This window comes from Trachypithecus francoisi, unplaced genomic scaffold (genome assembly GCF_009764315.1).
Source record: "Trachypithecus francoisi isolate TF-2019V2 unplaced genomic scaffold, Tfra_2.0 Lachesis_group10, whole genome shotgun sequence".
Classification (NCBI taxonomy): Eukaryota; Metazoa; Chordata; class Mammalia; order Primates; family Cercopithecidae; genus Trachypithecus; species Trachypithecus francoisi.
Genome location: NW_022681455.1, coordinates 54,168,323 through 54,189,553, shown reverse-complemented (window position 1 = coordinate 54,189,553; position 21,231 = coordinate 54,168,323). Strand labels below are relative to the sequence as shown.

General features: G+C 34.9%; 1 protein-coding gene across 12 annotated transcripts in view; it reads right to left on the bottom strand.

Moving 5' to 3' along the window:
- Positions 1-21,231, bottom strand: part of MLIP (muscular LMNA interacting protein) — a 262,957-nt gene that overhangs the window by 99,290 nt on the left and 142,436 nt on the right. For 9 of the 12 annotated variants that reach the window (XM_033217477.1, XM_033217478.1, XM_033217485.1 and 6 more), the window contains 4 exons: positions 10,783-10,848; positions 10,616-10,699; positions 10,421-10,480; positions 1,326-1,370 (listed from right to left, as the gene is read on the bottom strand). In XM_033217477.1, coding sequence (XP_033073368.1) covers positions 1,326-1,370; positions 10,421-10,480; positions 10,616-10,699; positions 10,783-10,848 — 255 coding nt within the window. The remainder of the gene's footprint in view (positions 1-1,325; positions 1,371-10,420; positions 10,481-10,615; positions 10,700-10,782; positions 10,849-21,231) is intronic. The other 3 variants (XM_033217480.1, XM_033217481.1, XM_033217486.1) reach the window with 3 other exon arrangements.

Here is a 21,231-nt window from a genome sequence, read left to right as displayed (position 1 = left end):
TCAAGGAATTCAATTAAATCAAGATACTTCTAGTCTTCCAAAGATAGATAAGAGGAAGAGAAGAAAGGAGGTGTGAATAAAGGAAAAAGGGAAAGGGAAAGGAAAAGCTTTTAGTTATTGAGCAATTCCTTTGTATCAGGATTGCATTAAGGGCTTTTTATAGATTAGCTAATATAAATCGTAATAAGAAAATTATTAGTATCCCCATTTCATAGATGAAGAAACAAAGGCACAGAAAGGTAAAATGATGAGTAATTTTCCCAGAATCAGATAGCTATCTAAAAGCACACTGATTTTAAACTTGGGTCTAGTCTACTAAATGCCTTTATTATTTTTAAGTATTACTCTCAATGGCTTCCAATAATAATGAAAAATAACAGTGAAACTTCCAGAAAATGGTCTAAGCAGTGTTCCAACTCACATCCTCTGAACACAATTTTCTGGATGTTATAAAATTTAGTAATTTCACCCAGTTTATTACTTTCCTTGGGGAGATTCAAATGGAGGAAGAACTGTATAAATTACAATGACGATATGGCACAAAATACACATTTAATAACTATTTACTCTTCATAATTATGATAAAAACTACAAACGCATAACTTAAATGGAATAGTTGACTAATTTGTTTTAGACTTAAAACTAAACACTTACTAAGGAGTTAATCTTATTTCTACTAGAATACATTTGGTCAGAAGCAGAAGTTGACCACATGATGGAAAATACAATTATTAGGTGAGTGAATACTGGAGTTGGGATGAGGCTATGCATGTGTATGTCTAACACACTCAGAGCCAGCTACTCATAATTATTTGACTTGAATGTGAGTCTATATCTATCCATGATCAATCTGTTTTTGCTCAAAAGTGGAAATTGGTTTATTTGTTAATAATTTAAATGCAGGAAAGCAACAAAATAGTCAAAGTTGATTAAACTGGCAATCCCATTAGAAATGGACAAATCTTAATGTTTCAAGTATATGAGTTGACTATTCTATAAGCATAATAAACCATTACAAAAATGAAAATGTCATCTAAGTGTTGATAACTAGAAAATCAGGAAGCAGGTGTGGCAGTTCTGTTTTATTTAGCTAAACTAATCCAACTAGATCTCAGTTAAGAACAAATTTACTTGATAAGCATACCTGATGTTTTATCTCTGACATAACCTGATTTTCTATATCTGAGCCAATCACATCATCCTACCCTTCAACTTATTAAAAAAATCAATTAATTATATTTAAATTACTGTATAATTGTGTTCTCTCCAAAGCATACACAGGCACCCATTTGAAAAGCAGTGTGTATAATTATAAAGGTACTTACATATTTGGTTTCTCGACCAGCTGCTCTTGGAAGAGTTGTGGGAGTCTGTATGAAAATAAAAACAATTATACTTCTGAAATAATAAAGTAAATAATAATAGACTCAACTTCTGGAATGTGTTCACCTTCTTCTCAATTGAGACTTTCTAAACATTGCTCTCTCTATACAATATCATTTTTTGAAAATTATTTTATAAAATGATATCACTTGATTATTCTTTTCACTGACTTTATCTATCAACTTTCTGCTAATTTCTCCTTATTTATTGATGATGTTAACTCATAGATCATAATAGTTCTTTCCTCACATTTCTCCTGTAATTTTTGCCTATTTCAAAACTCAAGTAGAAATCTCTGTCTTTTCAACTTTTTGAGCTCCTCAATTCCGAAGATGTTCTCATCTACTCCATTTCAATCATTCACTCCCAGAGATCTCCTTAATTTTACCTTCGCCAGTAAAACAGAAACTCTCAGAAATTTCAATTACAAATGTCCCACACTCAGACCTCTACCTCTTATCCACCATCTTCATTTCTCTAGTGCTGCTAGTACAACATCCACATCGTTGGGACTTCCAAATCACTGACCTTCATCAGCTTTATTCCGGCTTTACCTCTTAGCTCGTATTATTTAATATTATAAGTCATTTTAATACTTTTATTTTTTTATTTTCCTCTCTTCTGGTGACAAGTTCACTTCCAAAAAAAAAAACTCAACCCTAAATTGGCCTTGCCATCCATTTTTCTCCATACTTGTATCTGAGATGCAAAACATTGTTGGAGAAACTCTCTCAAACAAATTAATTAATTTTATTTTAAATTAATAATTATCAATTTCAAATATGCATTTGGTACTGCCCCAAATTTTTCTTTTGTAGGCCCACTTTCTGAGATGAAATAGCTATTTGATTGATTCATCCACTCAACATATATTTATTGTGCATCTACTGTGTGCCAGTCACTGTTCTACACCCCTGGGACTTATTGGTAAACAGAAGAGACAAAAATGTCCCACCATTGAGGAGTTCACATTCTGGAAGAAGAGAAATAAGCAATGAAATCATAAATAAGTAAATTATATGTTAGAAAGGAATAAATGCAATGAAAAAGAGTAGAAATAATTTGAAGCCTAGGGCAATATATGCGCTTCCAGATAAAAATTTATTTGCTTCTATAAAATACCTCATATTTTTCTGGACCACCTAGATGTTAAGGAAGTCAAGAGTGCTGGGAGCTTACAATTTTAAATTAGATGATCAGTGTTGAGAAGGTGACATTTGAAGGAGACTCCAAAGACTTGGAGGAGTAAGGGAGTTGAGTATGTGGTATTCTAGACAAAGAACATTCCAACAAGAAGGAACAAGTGCAAAGTTTCTAAGGTGGATTTTCTCCACTGAGAATTGTGGATAGAAAACTGGAAGTAATCTTTCCATAAAGGACAATAAAAAATCTGACCAATATATTGAAAAATATTTAATCAAATACATCAATGAACTAAAAAGAGAGTGAATAATTTCTGGGCAAAATCAAAAGAGGATGGGAACCTGAAGAGAGAAGTTCAGCATTTCAGAACTGCTTTTGCCCTGGGGATGTTTGCAAATAATGATGAGTTGCTTGAGAAGCTAACCCAAACTTTTGATATCTCACAGGTATATATAGATAAAAGTCAACCAGGACTTGCCAAGAACAGATTGGGTCCCTAGGAGTAAGAGTGACCCAGAAGACTCACATAGTCTTCAACCTGGTATCAAATCATCTGAAGATGACTGTCCAGAAAAAAATAATCTCAGAACCTTAAATTAAATTCAGGTAGTTTTTTCTTGCTAGTGCTCCCAGTGTCTGACAGAAACAAAGAAAAGACTTTCTATGGAAAGGTAATATCATATGAAGTCTCCATTTCTATTAAGAAATTTTCAAATAGGATATCTAGCATACAATCAGATTCAGATACACAAAAAGGCAAGACAATGTGAATGAGGATGAGCGGCAATAATAAACAACCAAAAAAAAGACCCAAAGAGATTAAGAAATGTGTCTTTTCAGAACCAGACTGAAAACAACCATACTTAACCATGATTTTGGAGATAAAGGCAGAAAATTTTTCACAGTATGATAGAAACTATAAAGTGATCAGTGATATAACTGATTTGAAAAGAAACTAATGTGCTAAGACAGGAGCATGCTTGACACATCCAAGGCACAGCAAGGAGGCTAGTGGGCTGGGATGGAGTGAGTAAAGGAGAGAGTTGGAAGAAAAAGGCAATCACAGAAGTACTGGGGCACCAGACCATACAAGCCCTTCCAGGACCTTGTGAGGACTTTGCTTATATTCTGAGGGAAATGTGTAAGCACTTCTGGCTTTAAACAGAGGAAGGTCGTGATCTGACTTATGCTTTAAAAGGTTCTCTGCGTTTCATGTGTTAAGAATAAACTATTGTGAGTCAGAGGTATAGGGACAAAACTCTTGTACTATCCAACAAAACACGGTGGCTCAGTAGTGCAGAAGCCATGAAATAATCATAGTCAACATATTCTGAAGCTGTAGAAACAGGATTTCTATAGAAGAGATGTGAAATGTGAGAGAAGGAGAAGAATAAAACATGACACCAACGTTTTTGGCCTTGAGCAAATGAAAGAGTGAAATCCTACCAATGGAGATGAGAAGGCAACATACGGAGTCATTTTGTCGGAGAAAATCTAGATTTTATTTGTCTGCATATTGAGGATAAGACATTTGTTAGAAGTCTAAATGAAAAGGAAGAGTAGATATTTGGAAGTCTGCAGTTTGAGAGAGAATCATGGACTAGAAATAGAATTGTCAGCATATATGTAGTTAGTTTTCATAACATAAAACAGGGTGAGATCACCAAAGGAATGAATATACAGAGAAATGAGAAGTTTGAGGACTCATGACTAGAGCATTCCAACATTAACAGTTTGGGAAGAAGAAGATGAACCAGCAAAGGAGACTAAGAAATAATAACAAAAAGGGAGATAGAGGAAAAACAGATAGAGTATGGCATTCTAAAATACTCTAGAGGGAAAATGTATCAAAGAGGAGGGTGTGAGCAACTGTCTCAAATTCTGTTGCTGTCATCTCAACTCAGGACTAGGTTTATTGCAATGCAGAGGACTTCAGGAACCTTGGAAAAAGTGGTTTTGGTGACATAAAAAAGGAGATTTAAGAGGAAACTGGAGAAAAGGAATTGAAAGTAGAATATATAAACTTTTTTTAACTTTTTAAAATTCATCCCCATCACACCTTCTCCCCTTAATCTTAGTTAATGATCTTACATTTTACTTCACTGAAAGGTGTTAGTTATGAAATAACTAAAGATATTGGTTATAAAATTATTTCTCTTCCACCAAACTACAAACATTCTTGCATCTGTAGCTGTCATGTCCTTTATTTTCCATCCTGTTACAATGAAGGACATTTCCAGCTTATTATCAAATGGTCTTAACACATTTGGGCCACTATAACAAATATCATTGACTGAGTGGCTTATAAACAACAGAAGTTTATTTTCCACAGATCTGGAGACTGGCAGGTCTAAAATCCAGGCACTAGCAGATTTGGTGTCTGGTGAGGGCCCACTTCTGGTTCATAGATGAGGCCATCTTGCATGTCTTTACATGGTGGAAAGGGTAAGAGGTTTCTCTCAGGACTGTTTTGTAAGGGAACTTATCCCATTCATAAGGTCCCCATCCTCATGACCCAATCATTTCCTAATGGCCCCATCTGCTAATACCTTCATATATTTCAACATATGAATTCTCAGTAGGTGGGTGGGGCACAAATATTCAGACCTTTATTTCCCCTTCTTCTCTAGAATTAGTACTTCTTTCTCTGCTGAGACCAATGCCACCATATGCAAATTTGATCTGTCATTTTCAGCTTCACAAAACAAAAAATTCTTTCTTGACCTTACTACCAACCTAATTTCCTTTTCCTTTTAACAGCCAAACATTTCAAAATAGTTGTTTTGTTTTGTTTTTACATATTCTATCCCTGCTTTCTCATGCCACAACACATTTAAACATCAGAGATAAGATCAATGGGGTGAAGTGAGGGACTACTAAAATCTGAGGGTAGGAAAAAGAGGTAACAATGAAGACAATATCAAAGTGGTCCTTCAGCCTTCGGGAAGAAAATAGTTAACTACAGGTTTCAACAACTGGCCAGCTTCTGATGAATCTTTCCCTTGATCCCTTGCCCAGCAATGATGACCGGGACAGCTATTGGAAGAGAAGAATATACCATAAGCAGTGGTGCAGGGAGGCAGAAAGGAGGGTCAAGGTCACCAGGGTGGAGAGGAAGTGGCAAGTGGGAACTGGGTGATACTATGGCGCTTCTCCCTTCTGAAGCACATGCTTCTCCTGCTCTTAAAGAATAAATAAATAAACCTCACCAGAATTGGCAAGTGCTAGACTTGGGATTCAGGACCTGCCATCCCAGGAACCAGGCATATATACACCCAACTTAGCTGACATGCTCAGGGAAATTTGAGTTTCCATGGAAACATAATAAGACATCTGAAAAACTTAAATGCTATAAAAGAAAACAATGGTTCCTCTATTCCACTCCTAAGTATTTACCCAAGATAAGTGAAATCATATATCCATACAAAGTCTTGTTTACAAATGTTCTTGGCAGCTTTATTAGTAATAGCTCCCAATTAGAAATAACCCAACCATCTATTAACTGGTGAATAGATAAACAAAGGATGGAACATCCACACAGTGGACTACTAATCAGCAATTAAAAAAAAAAAAAAAGAGCTACTGATCCATGCAATGATATGGATAAATTTCAAATGCCTTCTACTAAGTAAAGGCTAAAGTGACTATAGACTATATAATTACATTCATATGATATTCCTGAAAAGGCAAAAGCATAGGAACACATGAAAAGATAAGTGGTTTCCCAGGACTTGGGTTGGAGGGAAGCATATACTAAAAAGGAGCACAGGGAACTTTTTCAGTTGATGGAAATGTTTTGTTTGGAATGAGGTAGTAATTATATGATTGGATTCTTTTTTTTTTTTTTTGAGACAGAGTCTCGCTCTGTCGCCCAGGCTGGAGTGCAGTGGCCGGATCTCAGCTCACTGCAAGCTCCGCCTCCCGGGTTCACGCCATTCTCCTGCCTCAGCCTCCCAGGTAGCTGGGACTACAGGCGCCCGCCACCTCGCCCAGCTAGTTTTTTGTATTTTTTTAGTAGAGACGGGGTTTCACCGTGTTAGCCAGGATGATCTCGATCTCCTGACCTCGTGATCCGCCCGTCTGGGCCTCCCAAAGTGCTGGGATTACAGGCTTGAGCCACCGCGCCCGGCCATGATTGGATTCTTTTGTCAAAACTCAGAACTGTAAACTAAAAGGATGGAGTGTACAGTGATTACATTATGCCTCAATAAATCTTATTTAGAAGAAAAAACTACGTCAGCTTCAACAAAGAATGTAATACAGCAATTGAAGGAAAGAATAGATACTGAACAAAATCTTGAACTGGAATATTAGATCAAGGATTCTTCTTGAAGGAATTAGAAAATAATAAATAGAAAAATATGAAGAGTAAGAGACATGAAATACAGAATCAAAAGTGACAAAATCAGTATTATAAGAGTCCCATGTGGGAATAAATGTTTGCAAAAATAATGATTAAAAATTTCCGAGAATGTAAGGGAAAGAAAAGATCGAAGACTTCATATGAAAGGTCGTAAAGGGTAACAATCAAAATACACAAGAAAAAAATGCATACCTAGATACATCATAAAAAATATCTGTAAGATCATACATAAAGTTTTAAAAGCTTATACAGCAATTCTGTAAATGATCACTCTATAGTAGAGGAACAAGTATGCTGACAAAATAATTCATAAGTATGTTGTTGAAGAAGAAGAAACCTAGGGGGAAAATGTTGAAGAAAGAGGACCTACAATTTTATTTGCAGCAAAACTATAATTTAAATGAAAAGGCAAAATAAAGATGTTATTATGGACAGAGCTCACAAAATCTACACAAAAAGATCTTGCTTTATACAACTTGAAGCAGGATTCCAACAAGAAAAACAATAAACCCAGGAAAAAGCTTTGAATGTGTGCAAAATAAGGATCTAAATCAGAAATAAGTATCTAAACAAAGGAAAGATCAAGAAGTGTTCAGACATAAAGTTCAAAACAATACTAATAAATTGTATATGTATGTGCTTGTGTTTTTATATACAGGTTGATTAAAAACAAGTAGAAAGTGAAAAGTGCTATAGTGCTTACAAAATGTTGGGGAAAGACATTTATACATTTTTAAATTGATACAAAATTAAGCATAATAATTGTCTTTAAGAATGTACATGTAACTACCAGAAGTAACAAGATATAAAGTAAAATTTTCAAGATGTTTAAACTAGTAAATATCAAAATTGCCTAAGGAAAGCAGAAAAAAAAAGAGAAATAAAAACATTTTAAATAGAAAACACGAAATAAGATAGCAAAAATTCACCCTAACATAACAAGAATTGCAATAATTATAAGTGTCTTAAGGTCCCTAGCAAATAGAATCTGATTGACTAAAAATTATATCCAGAAATACGCTGTTCTGAAGAAAATTAGACAAAAGGGTATGAAAAAAAGTAAAGTAACAGTAAATGATACATCTAGGAAAACAACAATTAAAAATCATAAATAGAAAGTCACTATATTAATACTCAAGAGGAAAACCTTAAGTTAAAAAATGATTATATATGCCGATAAAGCTTCTAAAAACTCAAAAACGAGAATGAATGCCAACACACAAGCACCAGCAATATGGTTTCAAAATATACAAGTCAAATCTAATAAACACTCCTTTAGTATCTTTCTCTGACCCTTGGCTGCAATCAACATAATTATATTCGAAACACTCTCTTCTTATAGCTTCCATGATATCACACTGCTCTGACTTTCCTCTTACCATAAAAGCCTTTTCGTTATCATTTACCGGCTCTCCATCTCCTTTTTCAGACCTGTGCTGTTATGTTACTTGGAGCTCTGTACAGGACACTTACAATGTCTATGTGCAAATGACCCTCAAATATCTCCGATCAGCTTCAAACACACAGGTTTAAGCTTTCTTGATAAGCACTTCAAACTCATCCTTGTCTAAAACTGACATAACCCTCTGCCTGCCACTATACAGCTCTTCCTTCGTTGTTGTCTATCCTCAAAGCAGAGACCTGTAGTTCATTCATAATTCTTCTCTCTCCTTCACTACCCGCACCCAAACTCTCGGCAAGCCTCAAACGGTCATGCTTCTCTCTAGCTCTATTCAGACCCACACTATTCAGACCACACCACCACTGACTGTTTCCCTGACTGCAGGAGCCTCCTCACAGCAGCCCTATTGATCGTCTTCTATAGTTTCATGTTATTCCCACCATGGTTTTATGTCTCCCCACTTTCTTTGGAATAAAAGCTTCATACCATGGCAAATAAGTGTTTAAATTACTGTGCTTAACCCAGTTTCTCAACATCATTTGCACTGTTCATCCCTAGCTCGGTGTACAGCAAGCACATTGGCTGTCTTCTTTATCTTCATACACACTAAGCTCTTTCATGCTTCAGGAAATTTACACATGCCTGTTTCTGTACCTGAAAGCTATTATTCCTGATCGAAATTTCTGTTGCTGGCTCTTTTCCACCTTTGGGTCTCAGCTTGAATTCTACCCCTTGATCACTACATTCAAAGCATGTGCCTTAGGTTACTCAGCCTTGCTTATGTTCCTAGTGCCTTGCAGTACAAAACTTATGGTAGGTGCTTAATAAATACCTGTTGAATGAAAAATTGCCTTGAATGAAGTGGCCTAAAATACCGGGTTTTTTTTTTAACACCATAAGCATTAAATATTTGTTAAAGAAACCAGTAATGTAGATTATTATTCATATATAACTTCTTAAATCCCATTCTCATTATATTTAATATAATACAGGTCTTTTACATGTTCAACAAATGAAATAAGAAAAAATATATATTTTAAAATTGATATAATATCTTTGACAAATCAAAGTTTTAGATTAAAAGGCTTAAAGGATATACAACAAAATAGACTTCAAATACAGAAATTATAATTATCCATTTGTGGGTCCTCTGTTAAAATATAATTAATATGATAATAATTGATTACTGGGTTTTATATGTCATTACTAACGGATATTTATTGATAATATTCCAATTGAAAATTAGGATTACTCTTCTCGTTATGTATAGTTCTGTACATTTGAAAATTACTTTAGATGCACAGTGTCCCATGTTTTAAGAAAGGACAGGAAAAAAGTATACTAATTCCAAGGAAATAAATAAATAAGGCTGACCAAAAAAAAGAAAAACAGTAACTAATAACTAACAATTATCAGTAAAGGAAAAATCATAGGCATTTTGAAATTTGGATGAGTAGAGCTTAAGTGTTTGAAAAAAATAATTTGGAGAAATGTAGTATTTTATAATAACAAATGAAAATAACTATTTTATAAGAAGGAAATACGTACACAATTACAACAATTAATAGTTTAGTAGTACTCTAACAATCTAAAATATCCAGTTTTATTTCCCTTTGAGTCAAAGAATAATGAAATAAATTCAATCAGCAAAAAGAAAAAAATTCTAGAAATAATACTTCTGTTAAACCTCTTAGACTAATTTTACTTTAGTCTACTTCATTTTTTACTTCTCTATTTTCAAGTGACTATAAATTCCATAAATATTGAATCTATAATTTGAGTGAGAATGAGCCACAAATTATACATTCTAAATGTCAACGTAAAAAAAAATAGTCTAATATGTTGGCTTTCAAATTGTTTTGAACTTGACCCACAGAAATAGATTTTACTTTGCAACCCTGTATACACGTACCTTGCATTATATGTGTACATGTAATCAAATGTCAACAAAACCTACACATTACTTGAAACCAAGTCTAATATTTGCTATCTTTAAAATTCTACAAAAAAGACTGATTGCTATTCACTAAATTTATTTCTCAATTCACTATTGGACCTTGATTGCAGTTTGGAAATCATTGATCTAATAAATCTTACAGTTCCATAAATTATATTAAATACATACATACTTTGACTGTGTCAGAACCCAACAATGTCTTTGGGGACCTTGAAGGAGAATCAGAAGAATGCTGAAAAAAAAGGAAGGAAGGAAGAAGAGAAAAGGAAAGAAAAGAACAAGCCTGTGAGGCATCATACTAAAGTAGAGGAAAATGAAGAGAAGCAAAGCAAATGTTTGAATTGCACATTCTAGTCTAAGGCATTACCATAGACAAGGAATCCTGTAAGACCTTATCAATGGTAGCACAGAGCTCTTCAGTTTGCTGCCTGAGCTGTGCAGGGAAATACAGCTGGAAGAATTGAAACCAGGTACTGGGTTAGCAACAAGTTTTGGGATTGCATACCAAAAGCAGGGGTAATCTGAAGTTATTACCTCCACTGGTGGTTCTAATGTGTTGTCCTTGGAGACACTTTCAGTCTTGGCTGGTTCATCTAGTGCCTAGTGATAAATGAAATAGTTCTTATATGAGGCTTCTAGTCATATAACTGGAGTAGAAAAGTCTCTTCAAAGAAAGCCTTGTATGTATTAATATTCCAAGAAAAAATATTTGAAGTATTTGATGAACTATTCTTTAACATGAAGACATTTTTCTTTTAGGTCTTAAGTTTAAATCTTTAATCCATCTTGATTGAATTTTTGTATAAGGTGTAAGGAAGGGGTCCAGTTTCAGTTTTCTGCATATGGCTAGCCAGTTTTCCCAACTTCATTTATTAAATAGGGAATCCTTTCCCCATTGCTTGTTTTTATCAGGTTTGTCAAAGATCAAATGGTTGCAGATGTGTGGCATTATTTCTAAGGCCACTGTTCTGTTCCATGGGTCTATACATCTCTTTTGGTACCAGTACCATGCTGTTTTGGTTACTGTAGCCTTGTAGTATAGTTTGAAGTCAGGTAGCATGATGCCTCTGGCTTTGTTCTTTTTGCTTATACGACCAATTTGGCTTCAAACTCCCTGTCTCCCTAATGATGGGAACTTGGCAAAATCTCTATTTCATTGTTTTCTCCTCTGCTGGGTCTAATGGGCACATTCAATAGTCATCCAGAGATTTGGGCAGAGTTTATCCACAACCTTTAGGGCTCCATTTGGTACTCTCTTTTCCAGATTCTCCCCTCACTTTCTAGTTTCTGTATGACCTTACACTGTTCTCTGTTTCCTCATCTAATAAGTCTGCTGGGTTGTTGCTGAATTTTCACTACTTCATTGTGACCAGACAAGGGACCACCTATAAGGTGAAAAACTATAAAATCTAGAAACCAACCTAGTGCCATATTTTTCTTGCAAGTGTTGACTCTATTGCAGTTTCTACCTGCCTTGGTCATGCTTCAGTACCTTCATATAGTTTTTTATATTCTTATCCAGAGATTATCATTGTTATCTGTAAAACAGTTGGTCCAATACAAGCTACTTCTATATTTGCAGGTGCAGAATAAGGCAAGCTAATTTAAAATTAATTCAAATTTCGATTTTCAGCACATATTTTCTTTATCACAGAGATTGTATAAATTAAATCTCAAACCTGTCTCAGGGTAGGCTCATGACTAAAGGTCATTTTTTCCTACCCTAAGCCTAGATTGCTATAAGAAAATGTTATGACCATTCACAGTGGCTCACACCTGTAATCTTAGCACTTTGGGAGGCTGAGGCAGAAGGATCACTTGAACCCAGGAGTTCAAGAATAGCCTGGGCAACACAGTGAGATCCCATCTCTATAAAAAATTTTAAAAATTAGCTGAATGTGGTGACATACACCTGTAGTTTCAGAAACTTGAGAGACTGAGGCAGGAAGACAGTTGAGGCCAGGAGTTCGAGGCTACAGTGAGCCCTGATCACATCACTGCACTTCAGCCTGGGCAACAGAGTAAGACACTGTCTCTAAAAATATAAAAATAAAAAAGCAGGATTGTCATTTCCCTTTGAAAAATAAAAATGTTATCATTCTTCTTGCAACTGAGAGTGTAACAATTCAAAAATCTTGACTTCTTAATGGGGATGCAATTCCCATTCTCTATCTTACCAGAGCATCAGCACCATGATAAATATTCTGAATTTCAGCCTGCTTTTAGTATTTGACCCTTGGGGATTTCCCCTACCCCCTTTTGTGTGTGTGTGTGTGTGTGTGTGTGTGTGTGTGTGAACTCAGCATTATCCTGGGTTGAACACACACAAAATTGTCAGTATTTAGCTGAAAAACACTTGCCAAGATGGCAATTTCATGTGGTTTGACTTGTTTTTTAATGCATTTTTTAAATTGATCCTCAATTATAGGTATTTTACAACAGGAAGTTTTTCAAGCAATCTAGTTTCAGTATACTTTCAAAGTTTGAAAATCTACAGCCAGAAAGGTTACAGAAAAAAATATATGCCATGAGTTCTGAAGATAGTTATAAAAGAGGTTACCAAAAATGCAATAAGCAATTGTAGGCACAATGCAGTTATTTTCCAGAGAAATATCGTCACTTGAATATATGTGTTCTGGTAGATTTGTAAACAGGCAAATGAAAGACTCAGTTCTCTATTGTCATGTATCATATAACTTTTTAGAATTATAGGTTCCCCTCTCCTATTATTTAGATTTACCTCCTATTTCTCATTTCTTTATTCCCATTCTGAGGTAGATATATCCTGATAGAAGGTGTTATGCCAGTTGTGAAACCATGGAATCCATTGCTCATCAAAATCTCTTTTCCCCCTTCTAACAACCAGGGATCTCCATCCAGAACTATTAGCCTTGACCAAGAGGTACGAGGTCCAGATGCTAGAACTGCCATTTTGGCACGGGACATACCCCCTAAGAATTGGGAATTACCAGGTCCAGATGCTAGAACTGCCATTTTGGCATGGCATATACCCCTAAGAATTCAGAAAAGTGACTTTAAAAGATAAAATTTTACTATTCCATGTTTCAATAGCTCATACAGGTAAATATTGTCTGGAAATTTTTGTTTTCAAAATCCACTTTTCTGTATTAAGTAACATAATTTGGAAGGTTTTTTATGATAACCTAATAAAAACATTCAAGATTGCTTCTTTCTTACCATAACAAAAATCTATATTGTGCTTTCTTCATTCTTTAAAATTATGATTAATCATGAGAAATGATTGGCAGGGAACTGAAATTTTCACAAAAATAACTCTTCACTGGTGTTCAGATGGTTTAATATTTTCCTGGCATGCTGTTTCAATCATCTCCTGTTCACCTTGTTAATGGTGGGGAGGTTCCTTTCCTTGTGTTACAGGGATAGATGGTTACATAACCCTTGACACTATACAGATAAAATCCACAACAGTTTGTTAGTCACATATACTCACAGTCCAGGGAAGGGGGACATCACAAAACATGTAGGGCCACATGGACGTCGCAATAAGGAACAACCAGGGGTTGTGGGTATCCAGAGAGTAATGTGCCCCTGGTTCCACCAAAGGATATGATTGGCTTGTTTGAACTGGAACCTATTACTAAGGTATACTCAGGAATTGCACCTGGTCAGTTGGATAAGGAGGGTTGTTTGGCTAAAGAACCGTATCTGCAGGAGCGGAGTGAAGAGGGGAACTTGCAATTAGGCCATTTGAGGCTCTCTCAATGCTAGCAGATGTCAAGGTAGCACACAATATTGGGCCTTAATTTTAGGTTTCACACCACATGTGACCTCTACTAAAGTGAAAATTATGGAGACAAAAAATGTCAGAAATTAAAGATCAGGACTAAGAGCCAGCTCCTCAGGAGGGGATTCTGTTCTGTCTCTCGCTCACCATTCCAACAATGCCTTTCCTATGCTCCTCACTCGAAGGCTGCTCTTCAACCACAAAGAACCACTTGAATTCTTTGAACTTGCAGTGATCTTTTGAACTACATGCAATTAACTCTTCCTAGATCCACTCTCAGTTCACTTAGAGAATTCCTATTCATCCTGAAGATCCAAATCAAACTCCTTTATAACATCTTTCTTGGCCTAACACTAGGCAAAGTCAGCCATTCTCTGTTTGGGGCACCATATCACTTTGCACATATCTTAAGTATATTGTATCATAATTACTTTTTAAACTATATCTCTACCCTACTGGGCTATTTGTCCTAATAGACTACAGAAAATATGATATTTATCTTTGTAGGCCCAGGATAAAGAATATGATAGGTGCTCAGTAAAGGTCTTTATGATGAATCACTGGGTAAACCAATGAATAAATGAAGTTAAGTTAAATTAATAAATGAATCATAGAAATAATATGATTTAAATACTCCCTGGTAAAATGCTCTAGAGAAGTGATTTAAACTCTTTGAGTAACTTAATTAACAAATAAACTGTATCTTTCTCTATATTACAGTTAAATTTGTTTACCATCAAAGATTTGAGCATATAATCAATGCTAGTGCAATGAGATTATTTCCTTTTTCAACCTAAACCAAATAAGATTAACATTTTGATTAGTCTGTGGAAACTTACTGCTGGCAAACATAACTTTTATTAGGTTACTTGTGATATTGACATTCACTCAGAGAATGACAGAACTATCTACTCAGGTCCGTTGGAAAACTATAGAAGATAACTTGTGCTAGGTCAGTAATGCTAAAATTTTGAAATGGTACAAAATACTCAGACTGTGTTTTAAAAATTGGATGGGGGGCTTATTTTGAACTTAAATAGTCTTGAAATTTACTAGAATTGATTTTTTTAATTGACTGTGAGTTACTTGTCAGATGTATCATTGTGATATACACTCCTTCTAGCTTCTTTTCCTATTGTCCAAAAATTTCTCTTAAACACATATTTTAAATCTCCATTAGTAAGAATTCTGACCAGAGATTGCTTTTTGGCAAGCTAGCCTGCAGGAATATATTGTTTCTCTAGACTTATTCATTTTGGGTAAAAATCTCTTAAAATATTATCTAATAAATTATTGCTATTAAAAATGTACATTTTCTACCAAATTGGACTACAGAAATTGAGGCATAAATGGAATATTCTTTGAGCTCATTCATCTTAAAGAATTCTTAACAAATACAAATAATCAGAAATACTATCATTAGAAGTGCCGGTAGTTTGTTCAGAAGGGCCAACTTTGGGGCCCAGCTTTTGAAAAGACACCAAATAAATCTCATAGCAGAAAATAGCTTCTGAACTTAACACTACATTAAAATTCAGAGACAAGAAATGTGAAAAAGCACTGTAAATCAAAGTCCTTGTATAAAAGTATGCCAATAAACTGTAATAGGTATTCCCAGTTATGAGTGCCTCTGATGAAACTGCAAACACTTTTTACTCAAATATATTGAGTTAGTCTAATTTGCTCCCTTAAAATATACGATGAAGTTCTAAAAATCAGGAGTTGGAAAGTAAACTGCCTCCAAAGGAAGAATGATCTAACAGAATCTGTAAACTTTTTGTTATACCTAGACTATCTATTTGATTGAATTTCAAAATTTTCATTCCTGAGTTATTAGATTTTAGTAATGATCAAATCAACCCCCCAAAATTATGTTTACCCTAAATTCTCCTATACTTTGTTAATATGACCTGCTATTTGGTAGAATAAATCCCCCAAGGACTACAAAATACCTACTGGACTAATACAAAACCATTTGTAGGATAGTAGATATTGTTAGAAAAATGAATCTCACTTTGATTGTCTAGTTGGGGATTCAGGTCTGAATAACATTCACCTCTGGAGGAAAGGAAAAAAGGACACTGCAAACCAAAGGAGCTTGCAGATATATAAAGTAGGGTTACTTTAAAGATCTAGGAATATTTGCCAGTAAAATATTTTTACATGATTGGTTTAAAAATATCAAGAACTGAAGAAACTCTGCTTGGTGATTTTACTCCCAAGAGCTTTGGAAAGTTAAATGTTTGTTCCTCCTACAGAGAAGGGAGTTTTTGCAAACCATTCCAACGAGTTTCAAACACATTCCAGCAAAGCTCAATGGTAGGAGAATCTATACTTTTTTTGCACTTAATTAAGGATGGCAGAAGGGTGTTCTTTATTTCCAGAAGCACCTCCTTCACTGTAATTTGCCTCATCTCTTTCAGTAGCTCAACGAATTGAGCTGGTTTGTAATCCATCACTCTCTCAAGTCATCTCAGAGCCACATTATTTCCCATTTTCTTTTAATTTTTCCACATAAAAACAAAATACTCTTCTTGCTCTCATTTAATGAAGATATAAATATATCTTACCAAGTAATGAAAACAAGTGTTGTAGGCAGGGATCCCATATCAACATCCCTCTCAATAATTCACTGTAGTTAGCTGATGTCACTGTAAAGTAGGGAACAGGGAAGGCTGAGAGCCAATCAGAGCTCCTCTGAGGTCCAATTTAGCAACTTAGTAACCTTGATGCTTTAGGGAATTTACTTGGCTTCTTTGAGCATTAAATTCTTCACAGAGTTGTGAAGATGAAAGCACACTTAGCCCAATATCTGATACACTAGAGTATTCAATATGGTAGTCATTGTGATTGTATTGTCTAATCTTCAAAAGGTACTGGCTTACTTCCCTTCTAGCAGAAGGCCATTCTATAAGCTTTTCCATGGAAGTAGAATTGATGAGGCTTATTCTTTCCTAAAGAAAGACCCTTTGCTATTGTTGTTTTGATTGGCATACAGTAGTCTACTTTATTTTTATATGCTTAAGAACCTGTGGAATACAATTGGAAATTGTACAGACCTATATGGCCCCAAACTAAACTCATTTATTCAATGAATGTTTAGTAAAGAATATAGTATATCTATCTCCTCAAAAAGTTCAAGATAAAGGAAGAAAGCAGTAAATATGCATAATTAAATACAATTTGATAATTTTTTTAAATTACGCACACAGTAGACAACTACCTGAGAACCATCTACCATAGATTTGAGTCCTGGACTCTTCTCCATTTTTAAAGAAATTGGGAACACATTTGCCTCTTGTACTAAAATCTAAATTAAGCAATGTTTCTCTAAACTAGCTTAGTGCTAAACTAGCAATAAGGTTTTGTTAAATTGTTAAGACATAAAGAAATTTTTTTTTTTTTTTGAGACTGAGTTTCACTGTGTCACCCAGGCTGGAGTGCAGTGGCGCAATCTCGGCTCACTGCAACCTCCACCTCCCGAGTTCGAGTGACTTTCCTTCCTCGGCCCCCAGAGTACCTGGGATTACAGGCATCTGCCACCATACTTGGTTAAATTTTTCTTTTGTATTATCAGTAGAAACAGGGTTTCACCATGTTGGTCAGGCTGATCTCGAATTTCTGACCTCAGGTGATCCACTCACCTCGGTCTCCCAAAGTGCTGGGATTACAGGCATGAGCCATCACACCCTGCTAAGACATAAAGAGATTTTAAAATAGTCTCACCTAAGGACACGTTTAATAAGATTGGAGTTTAGCAACTCATGCTTTAAAAAATTAAATAGGCAACTTAGCTGGGTGTGGTGGTGTGTACCTGCAGTCTCAGCTACTCAAGAGGCTGAGACAAGATGATTGCTTGAGACTAGCAGTGCAAATCTAGCCTGGGCAACATAGCAAGACCCCATTTCAAAAAATGAAACAAAAAATCAAAGAGGCAACTTAGAATAAATAGACTTGACAGCTGACAGGATATATCACAATTTTACCTTTCTCTTTTTATGCCATCATTTTTATTAGTTGTTAAAATAACTAATTTTATATTCCTTGCACCAAAAGAAAGATGTTTACCCTATAACTTTCCATTTAAATAATTAAACCTGTAATTATTTTTTGTTATATATAAAACTGAGCTGCTCCAGAATTCTTCTATCAAGTACACACGTCTTATGAATCAAATGTATCATGAAAATGGCAGACAGTAACGCCATTTATTAGGAACATTGTACCTAGCCCCAGCCCTAATTTTATGCTCAGAAATACTTATGAGGAAGGAAACAGAGAATTTAAATTACTTTCAAGGAAAAAATTTATATTTTCATGGAAAAATATTAACCATTGGTAAGACAATAAAGATGCATATTCTTTGATTTATGGAAATACTTCTTCATTCAGTCTCTCCTCATTTAACAATTACATGATAAAAATAATAATCTATTTACTTGGAATATTAATATGTGCCAAACAGTTTAATTTTAACTTTTTACCTATTGCTGTCAGACTCAGATGATAAGAAGAAAAACTACTCAATGAAAGAGATACCTTTAACATTCTCTCAAAAAGACAGCAATACACACATCAAGACTGATATGGTTTGGCTGTGTCCCCTCCCAAATCTCAACTTGAATTGTAGCTCCCAGAATTCCCATGTGTTGTGGGAGGGACCCAGAGGGAGGTAATTGAATCATGGGGGCTGGTCTTCCCCTTGCTCTTCTCATGATAATGAGTAAGTCTCACAGGATCTGATAAATTTATTAGGGGTTTCTGCTTTTGCTTATTCCTCATTTTCTCTTGCTGTCACCATGTTAGAAGTGCCTTTGATTCTGAGGCCTCCTTAGCCATGTGGAACTGTAAGTCCAATTAAACCTCTTTTTTTCCAGTCTCAGTTATGTCTTTATCAGCAGAGTGAAAACAGACTAATACAAAGACTAAAAATAAAGTCCATATCAAAGTTATTTTATCTACAGACCTTAGTACATTGTTGAACATAATGTAATAAAGTCTATGGACAGTCACAATGTAAAGTAATCTGATTACTTTATAATCATTTGTATTTCATCCTCATGTGATTCTTGGAGAAGATGATTATTGGCAGGAGATTAAGCCAAAGACCCTGATGAAGCCAACACAATAAAAATCATACCTTACATTTCTCTCTCCCTATAAATCCTTATTTAAGACTTAAGCTACAAATGCTTCCTTCTTAAAGGTTCACAGGGGAAAAATGATAGAATATGGAATAAGATATAAATTTAAATTTTGATGCAGACAATAAATTACAGAACAGAAGTACCAGAAACCTCATGTTCTCTGCCAACAAAGTGTACTCTTTTAAGAATGATGGGCTTCATCCAGGGTTGATTAAAACTGAAACCAATCCAGTAATCCAATGAGAGCTTAATGTCTCATTACAAGGGATGCTTGTATTTCAATTCGGAGAAAATCTTGTTTTTAAAAATAGCATTATTTTTAAAAAGTAAATCTGGTTTCTCATTAATTATACTATATGCTGTAGAACAGAATGTGGCATAAGATACCCACCATTGGTATAATCCAATTGGAGAGAGAATTGTTGAAATAGCTAAGACATGAATTATTTTTGTTCGCTCCAGCTTCAAGGCATTCCACAGCAGGGACCCTAACCAAGTATTAGAATGAATCTACAACATGACCCTACCCCTGAACTGTGGTGTTCTGTGTTACATCAAAGAGATCTCAGAAAACCTTCTGTGATTTAAAACATTGCAAGATTTTTATTCTTCCATAAATAGAAGAGTTCCTCAAGATTATAGTCCTAATTTTCTCACTCAATTCAGAAATAAATCCCTTTGATGTCAACGGCATTAAGATAAAGTCTATTGTATATGCAGATGGGTGTAAAGGATTAAATTGTCAGATTGATTTTTTAAAACTATAACACCGAAAGGAGCAATACAACATCATTCAAAAAATATCATTGAAAATGGAGGCAACTCATAAAATCTTTAGATAAGGCTTTGATATTTTAAAATTCTTACAAAGTTTCTTATTGAGGAACACATAACATGGGAAAGCCTGCAGAAAATATGTGGAATAATTTAAAGGGCCTAAAGAAAAAAAAATTCACATCATATCTGAGACCTTTGAATAAGTTAAATGTTTATGGTCCAAAAACTATACTAGCCAAGAGACAATAACCTACATTAGTACTTATACAATAATTCAGCCCCCTCTGGAATAACATTATTTTAAATTTAGATGTCATGTTTATATTTTTGTACTAAAAATAGAAATAATTTTCCTACACAACGTTTTATTTAAAATTTAAAACACAAAATCTTTTGCACATGAACTTGTATAATAGGTTAAATATACATCAATAACACCATACACATTTATGAAATGGGTTTCTAATAAAATTGGAAATTAAACTAATGACTCTTCATCTTTACTGACTAATGAATACATTATAAACTCTATAATTTAGTTAATTGGAAGAGAATTCTGGAAACAATCCTAATGGACAGAGATTCTGGAAACAGTACTGACATCTAGTCTTATCTCACAGAAGACTTTCAGAAAAATTACCTTTCATTTTTCTAAATAGGAAATTTACATAGTAGCAGAACATAGTTCCAGGAGACTGTGACTAGATGAGGTGAGACAAGTATGAGGGAAGGATGAGGATGAAAGTAGGCTCCTCAACTCCTCTTTGTCTCACTGCTGATGGAGAGTGATTCTCCCACATCTGTGAAAGCACACGCTTGTGACAAGTTTCCAGAAATAGTCATCCAAAATAGGCAGAGAGTCTGTGGTGTGGGAACTCTGCCACCATCTCCCAACATTATGGACCTAGAGTGTGGAATAAGGGGCAATGGAAAAGTGTCCCTTTCCACAACCTCCTGAAGTCTCCTGAAATCCGTGTTGTAGTCCCGTCTCATCTTTTAACAGGCAATAAGGGGTAGAAATTCAGGAGAGATGCTAGGGAAAAAGCTGCAGATTTTCCTGCAGCCTAGTGAACCTACAGTTCAAAGCACTTACATATACAGAACATAGATTGGACACTACCTGTTTATAATTTGGAATTAATGTCTACCTATACACTACTTATCCCACTAACAATTCCTACTTATTAGATAAGAGATCATACAAAGGTTTTACTCTTCAGATCATGCTAAAAGAATAAGAATGTAGATTTATAAACCAGTGATCAAAATACCACCTGGTTGGCAAACAACATT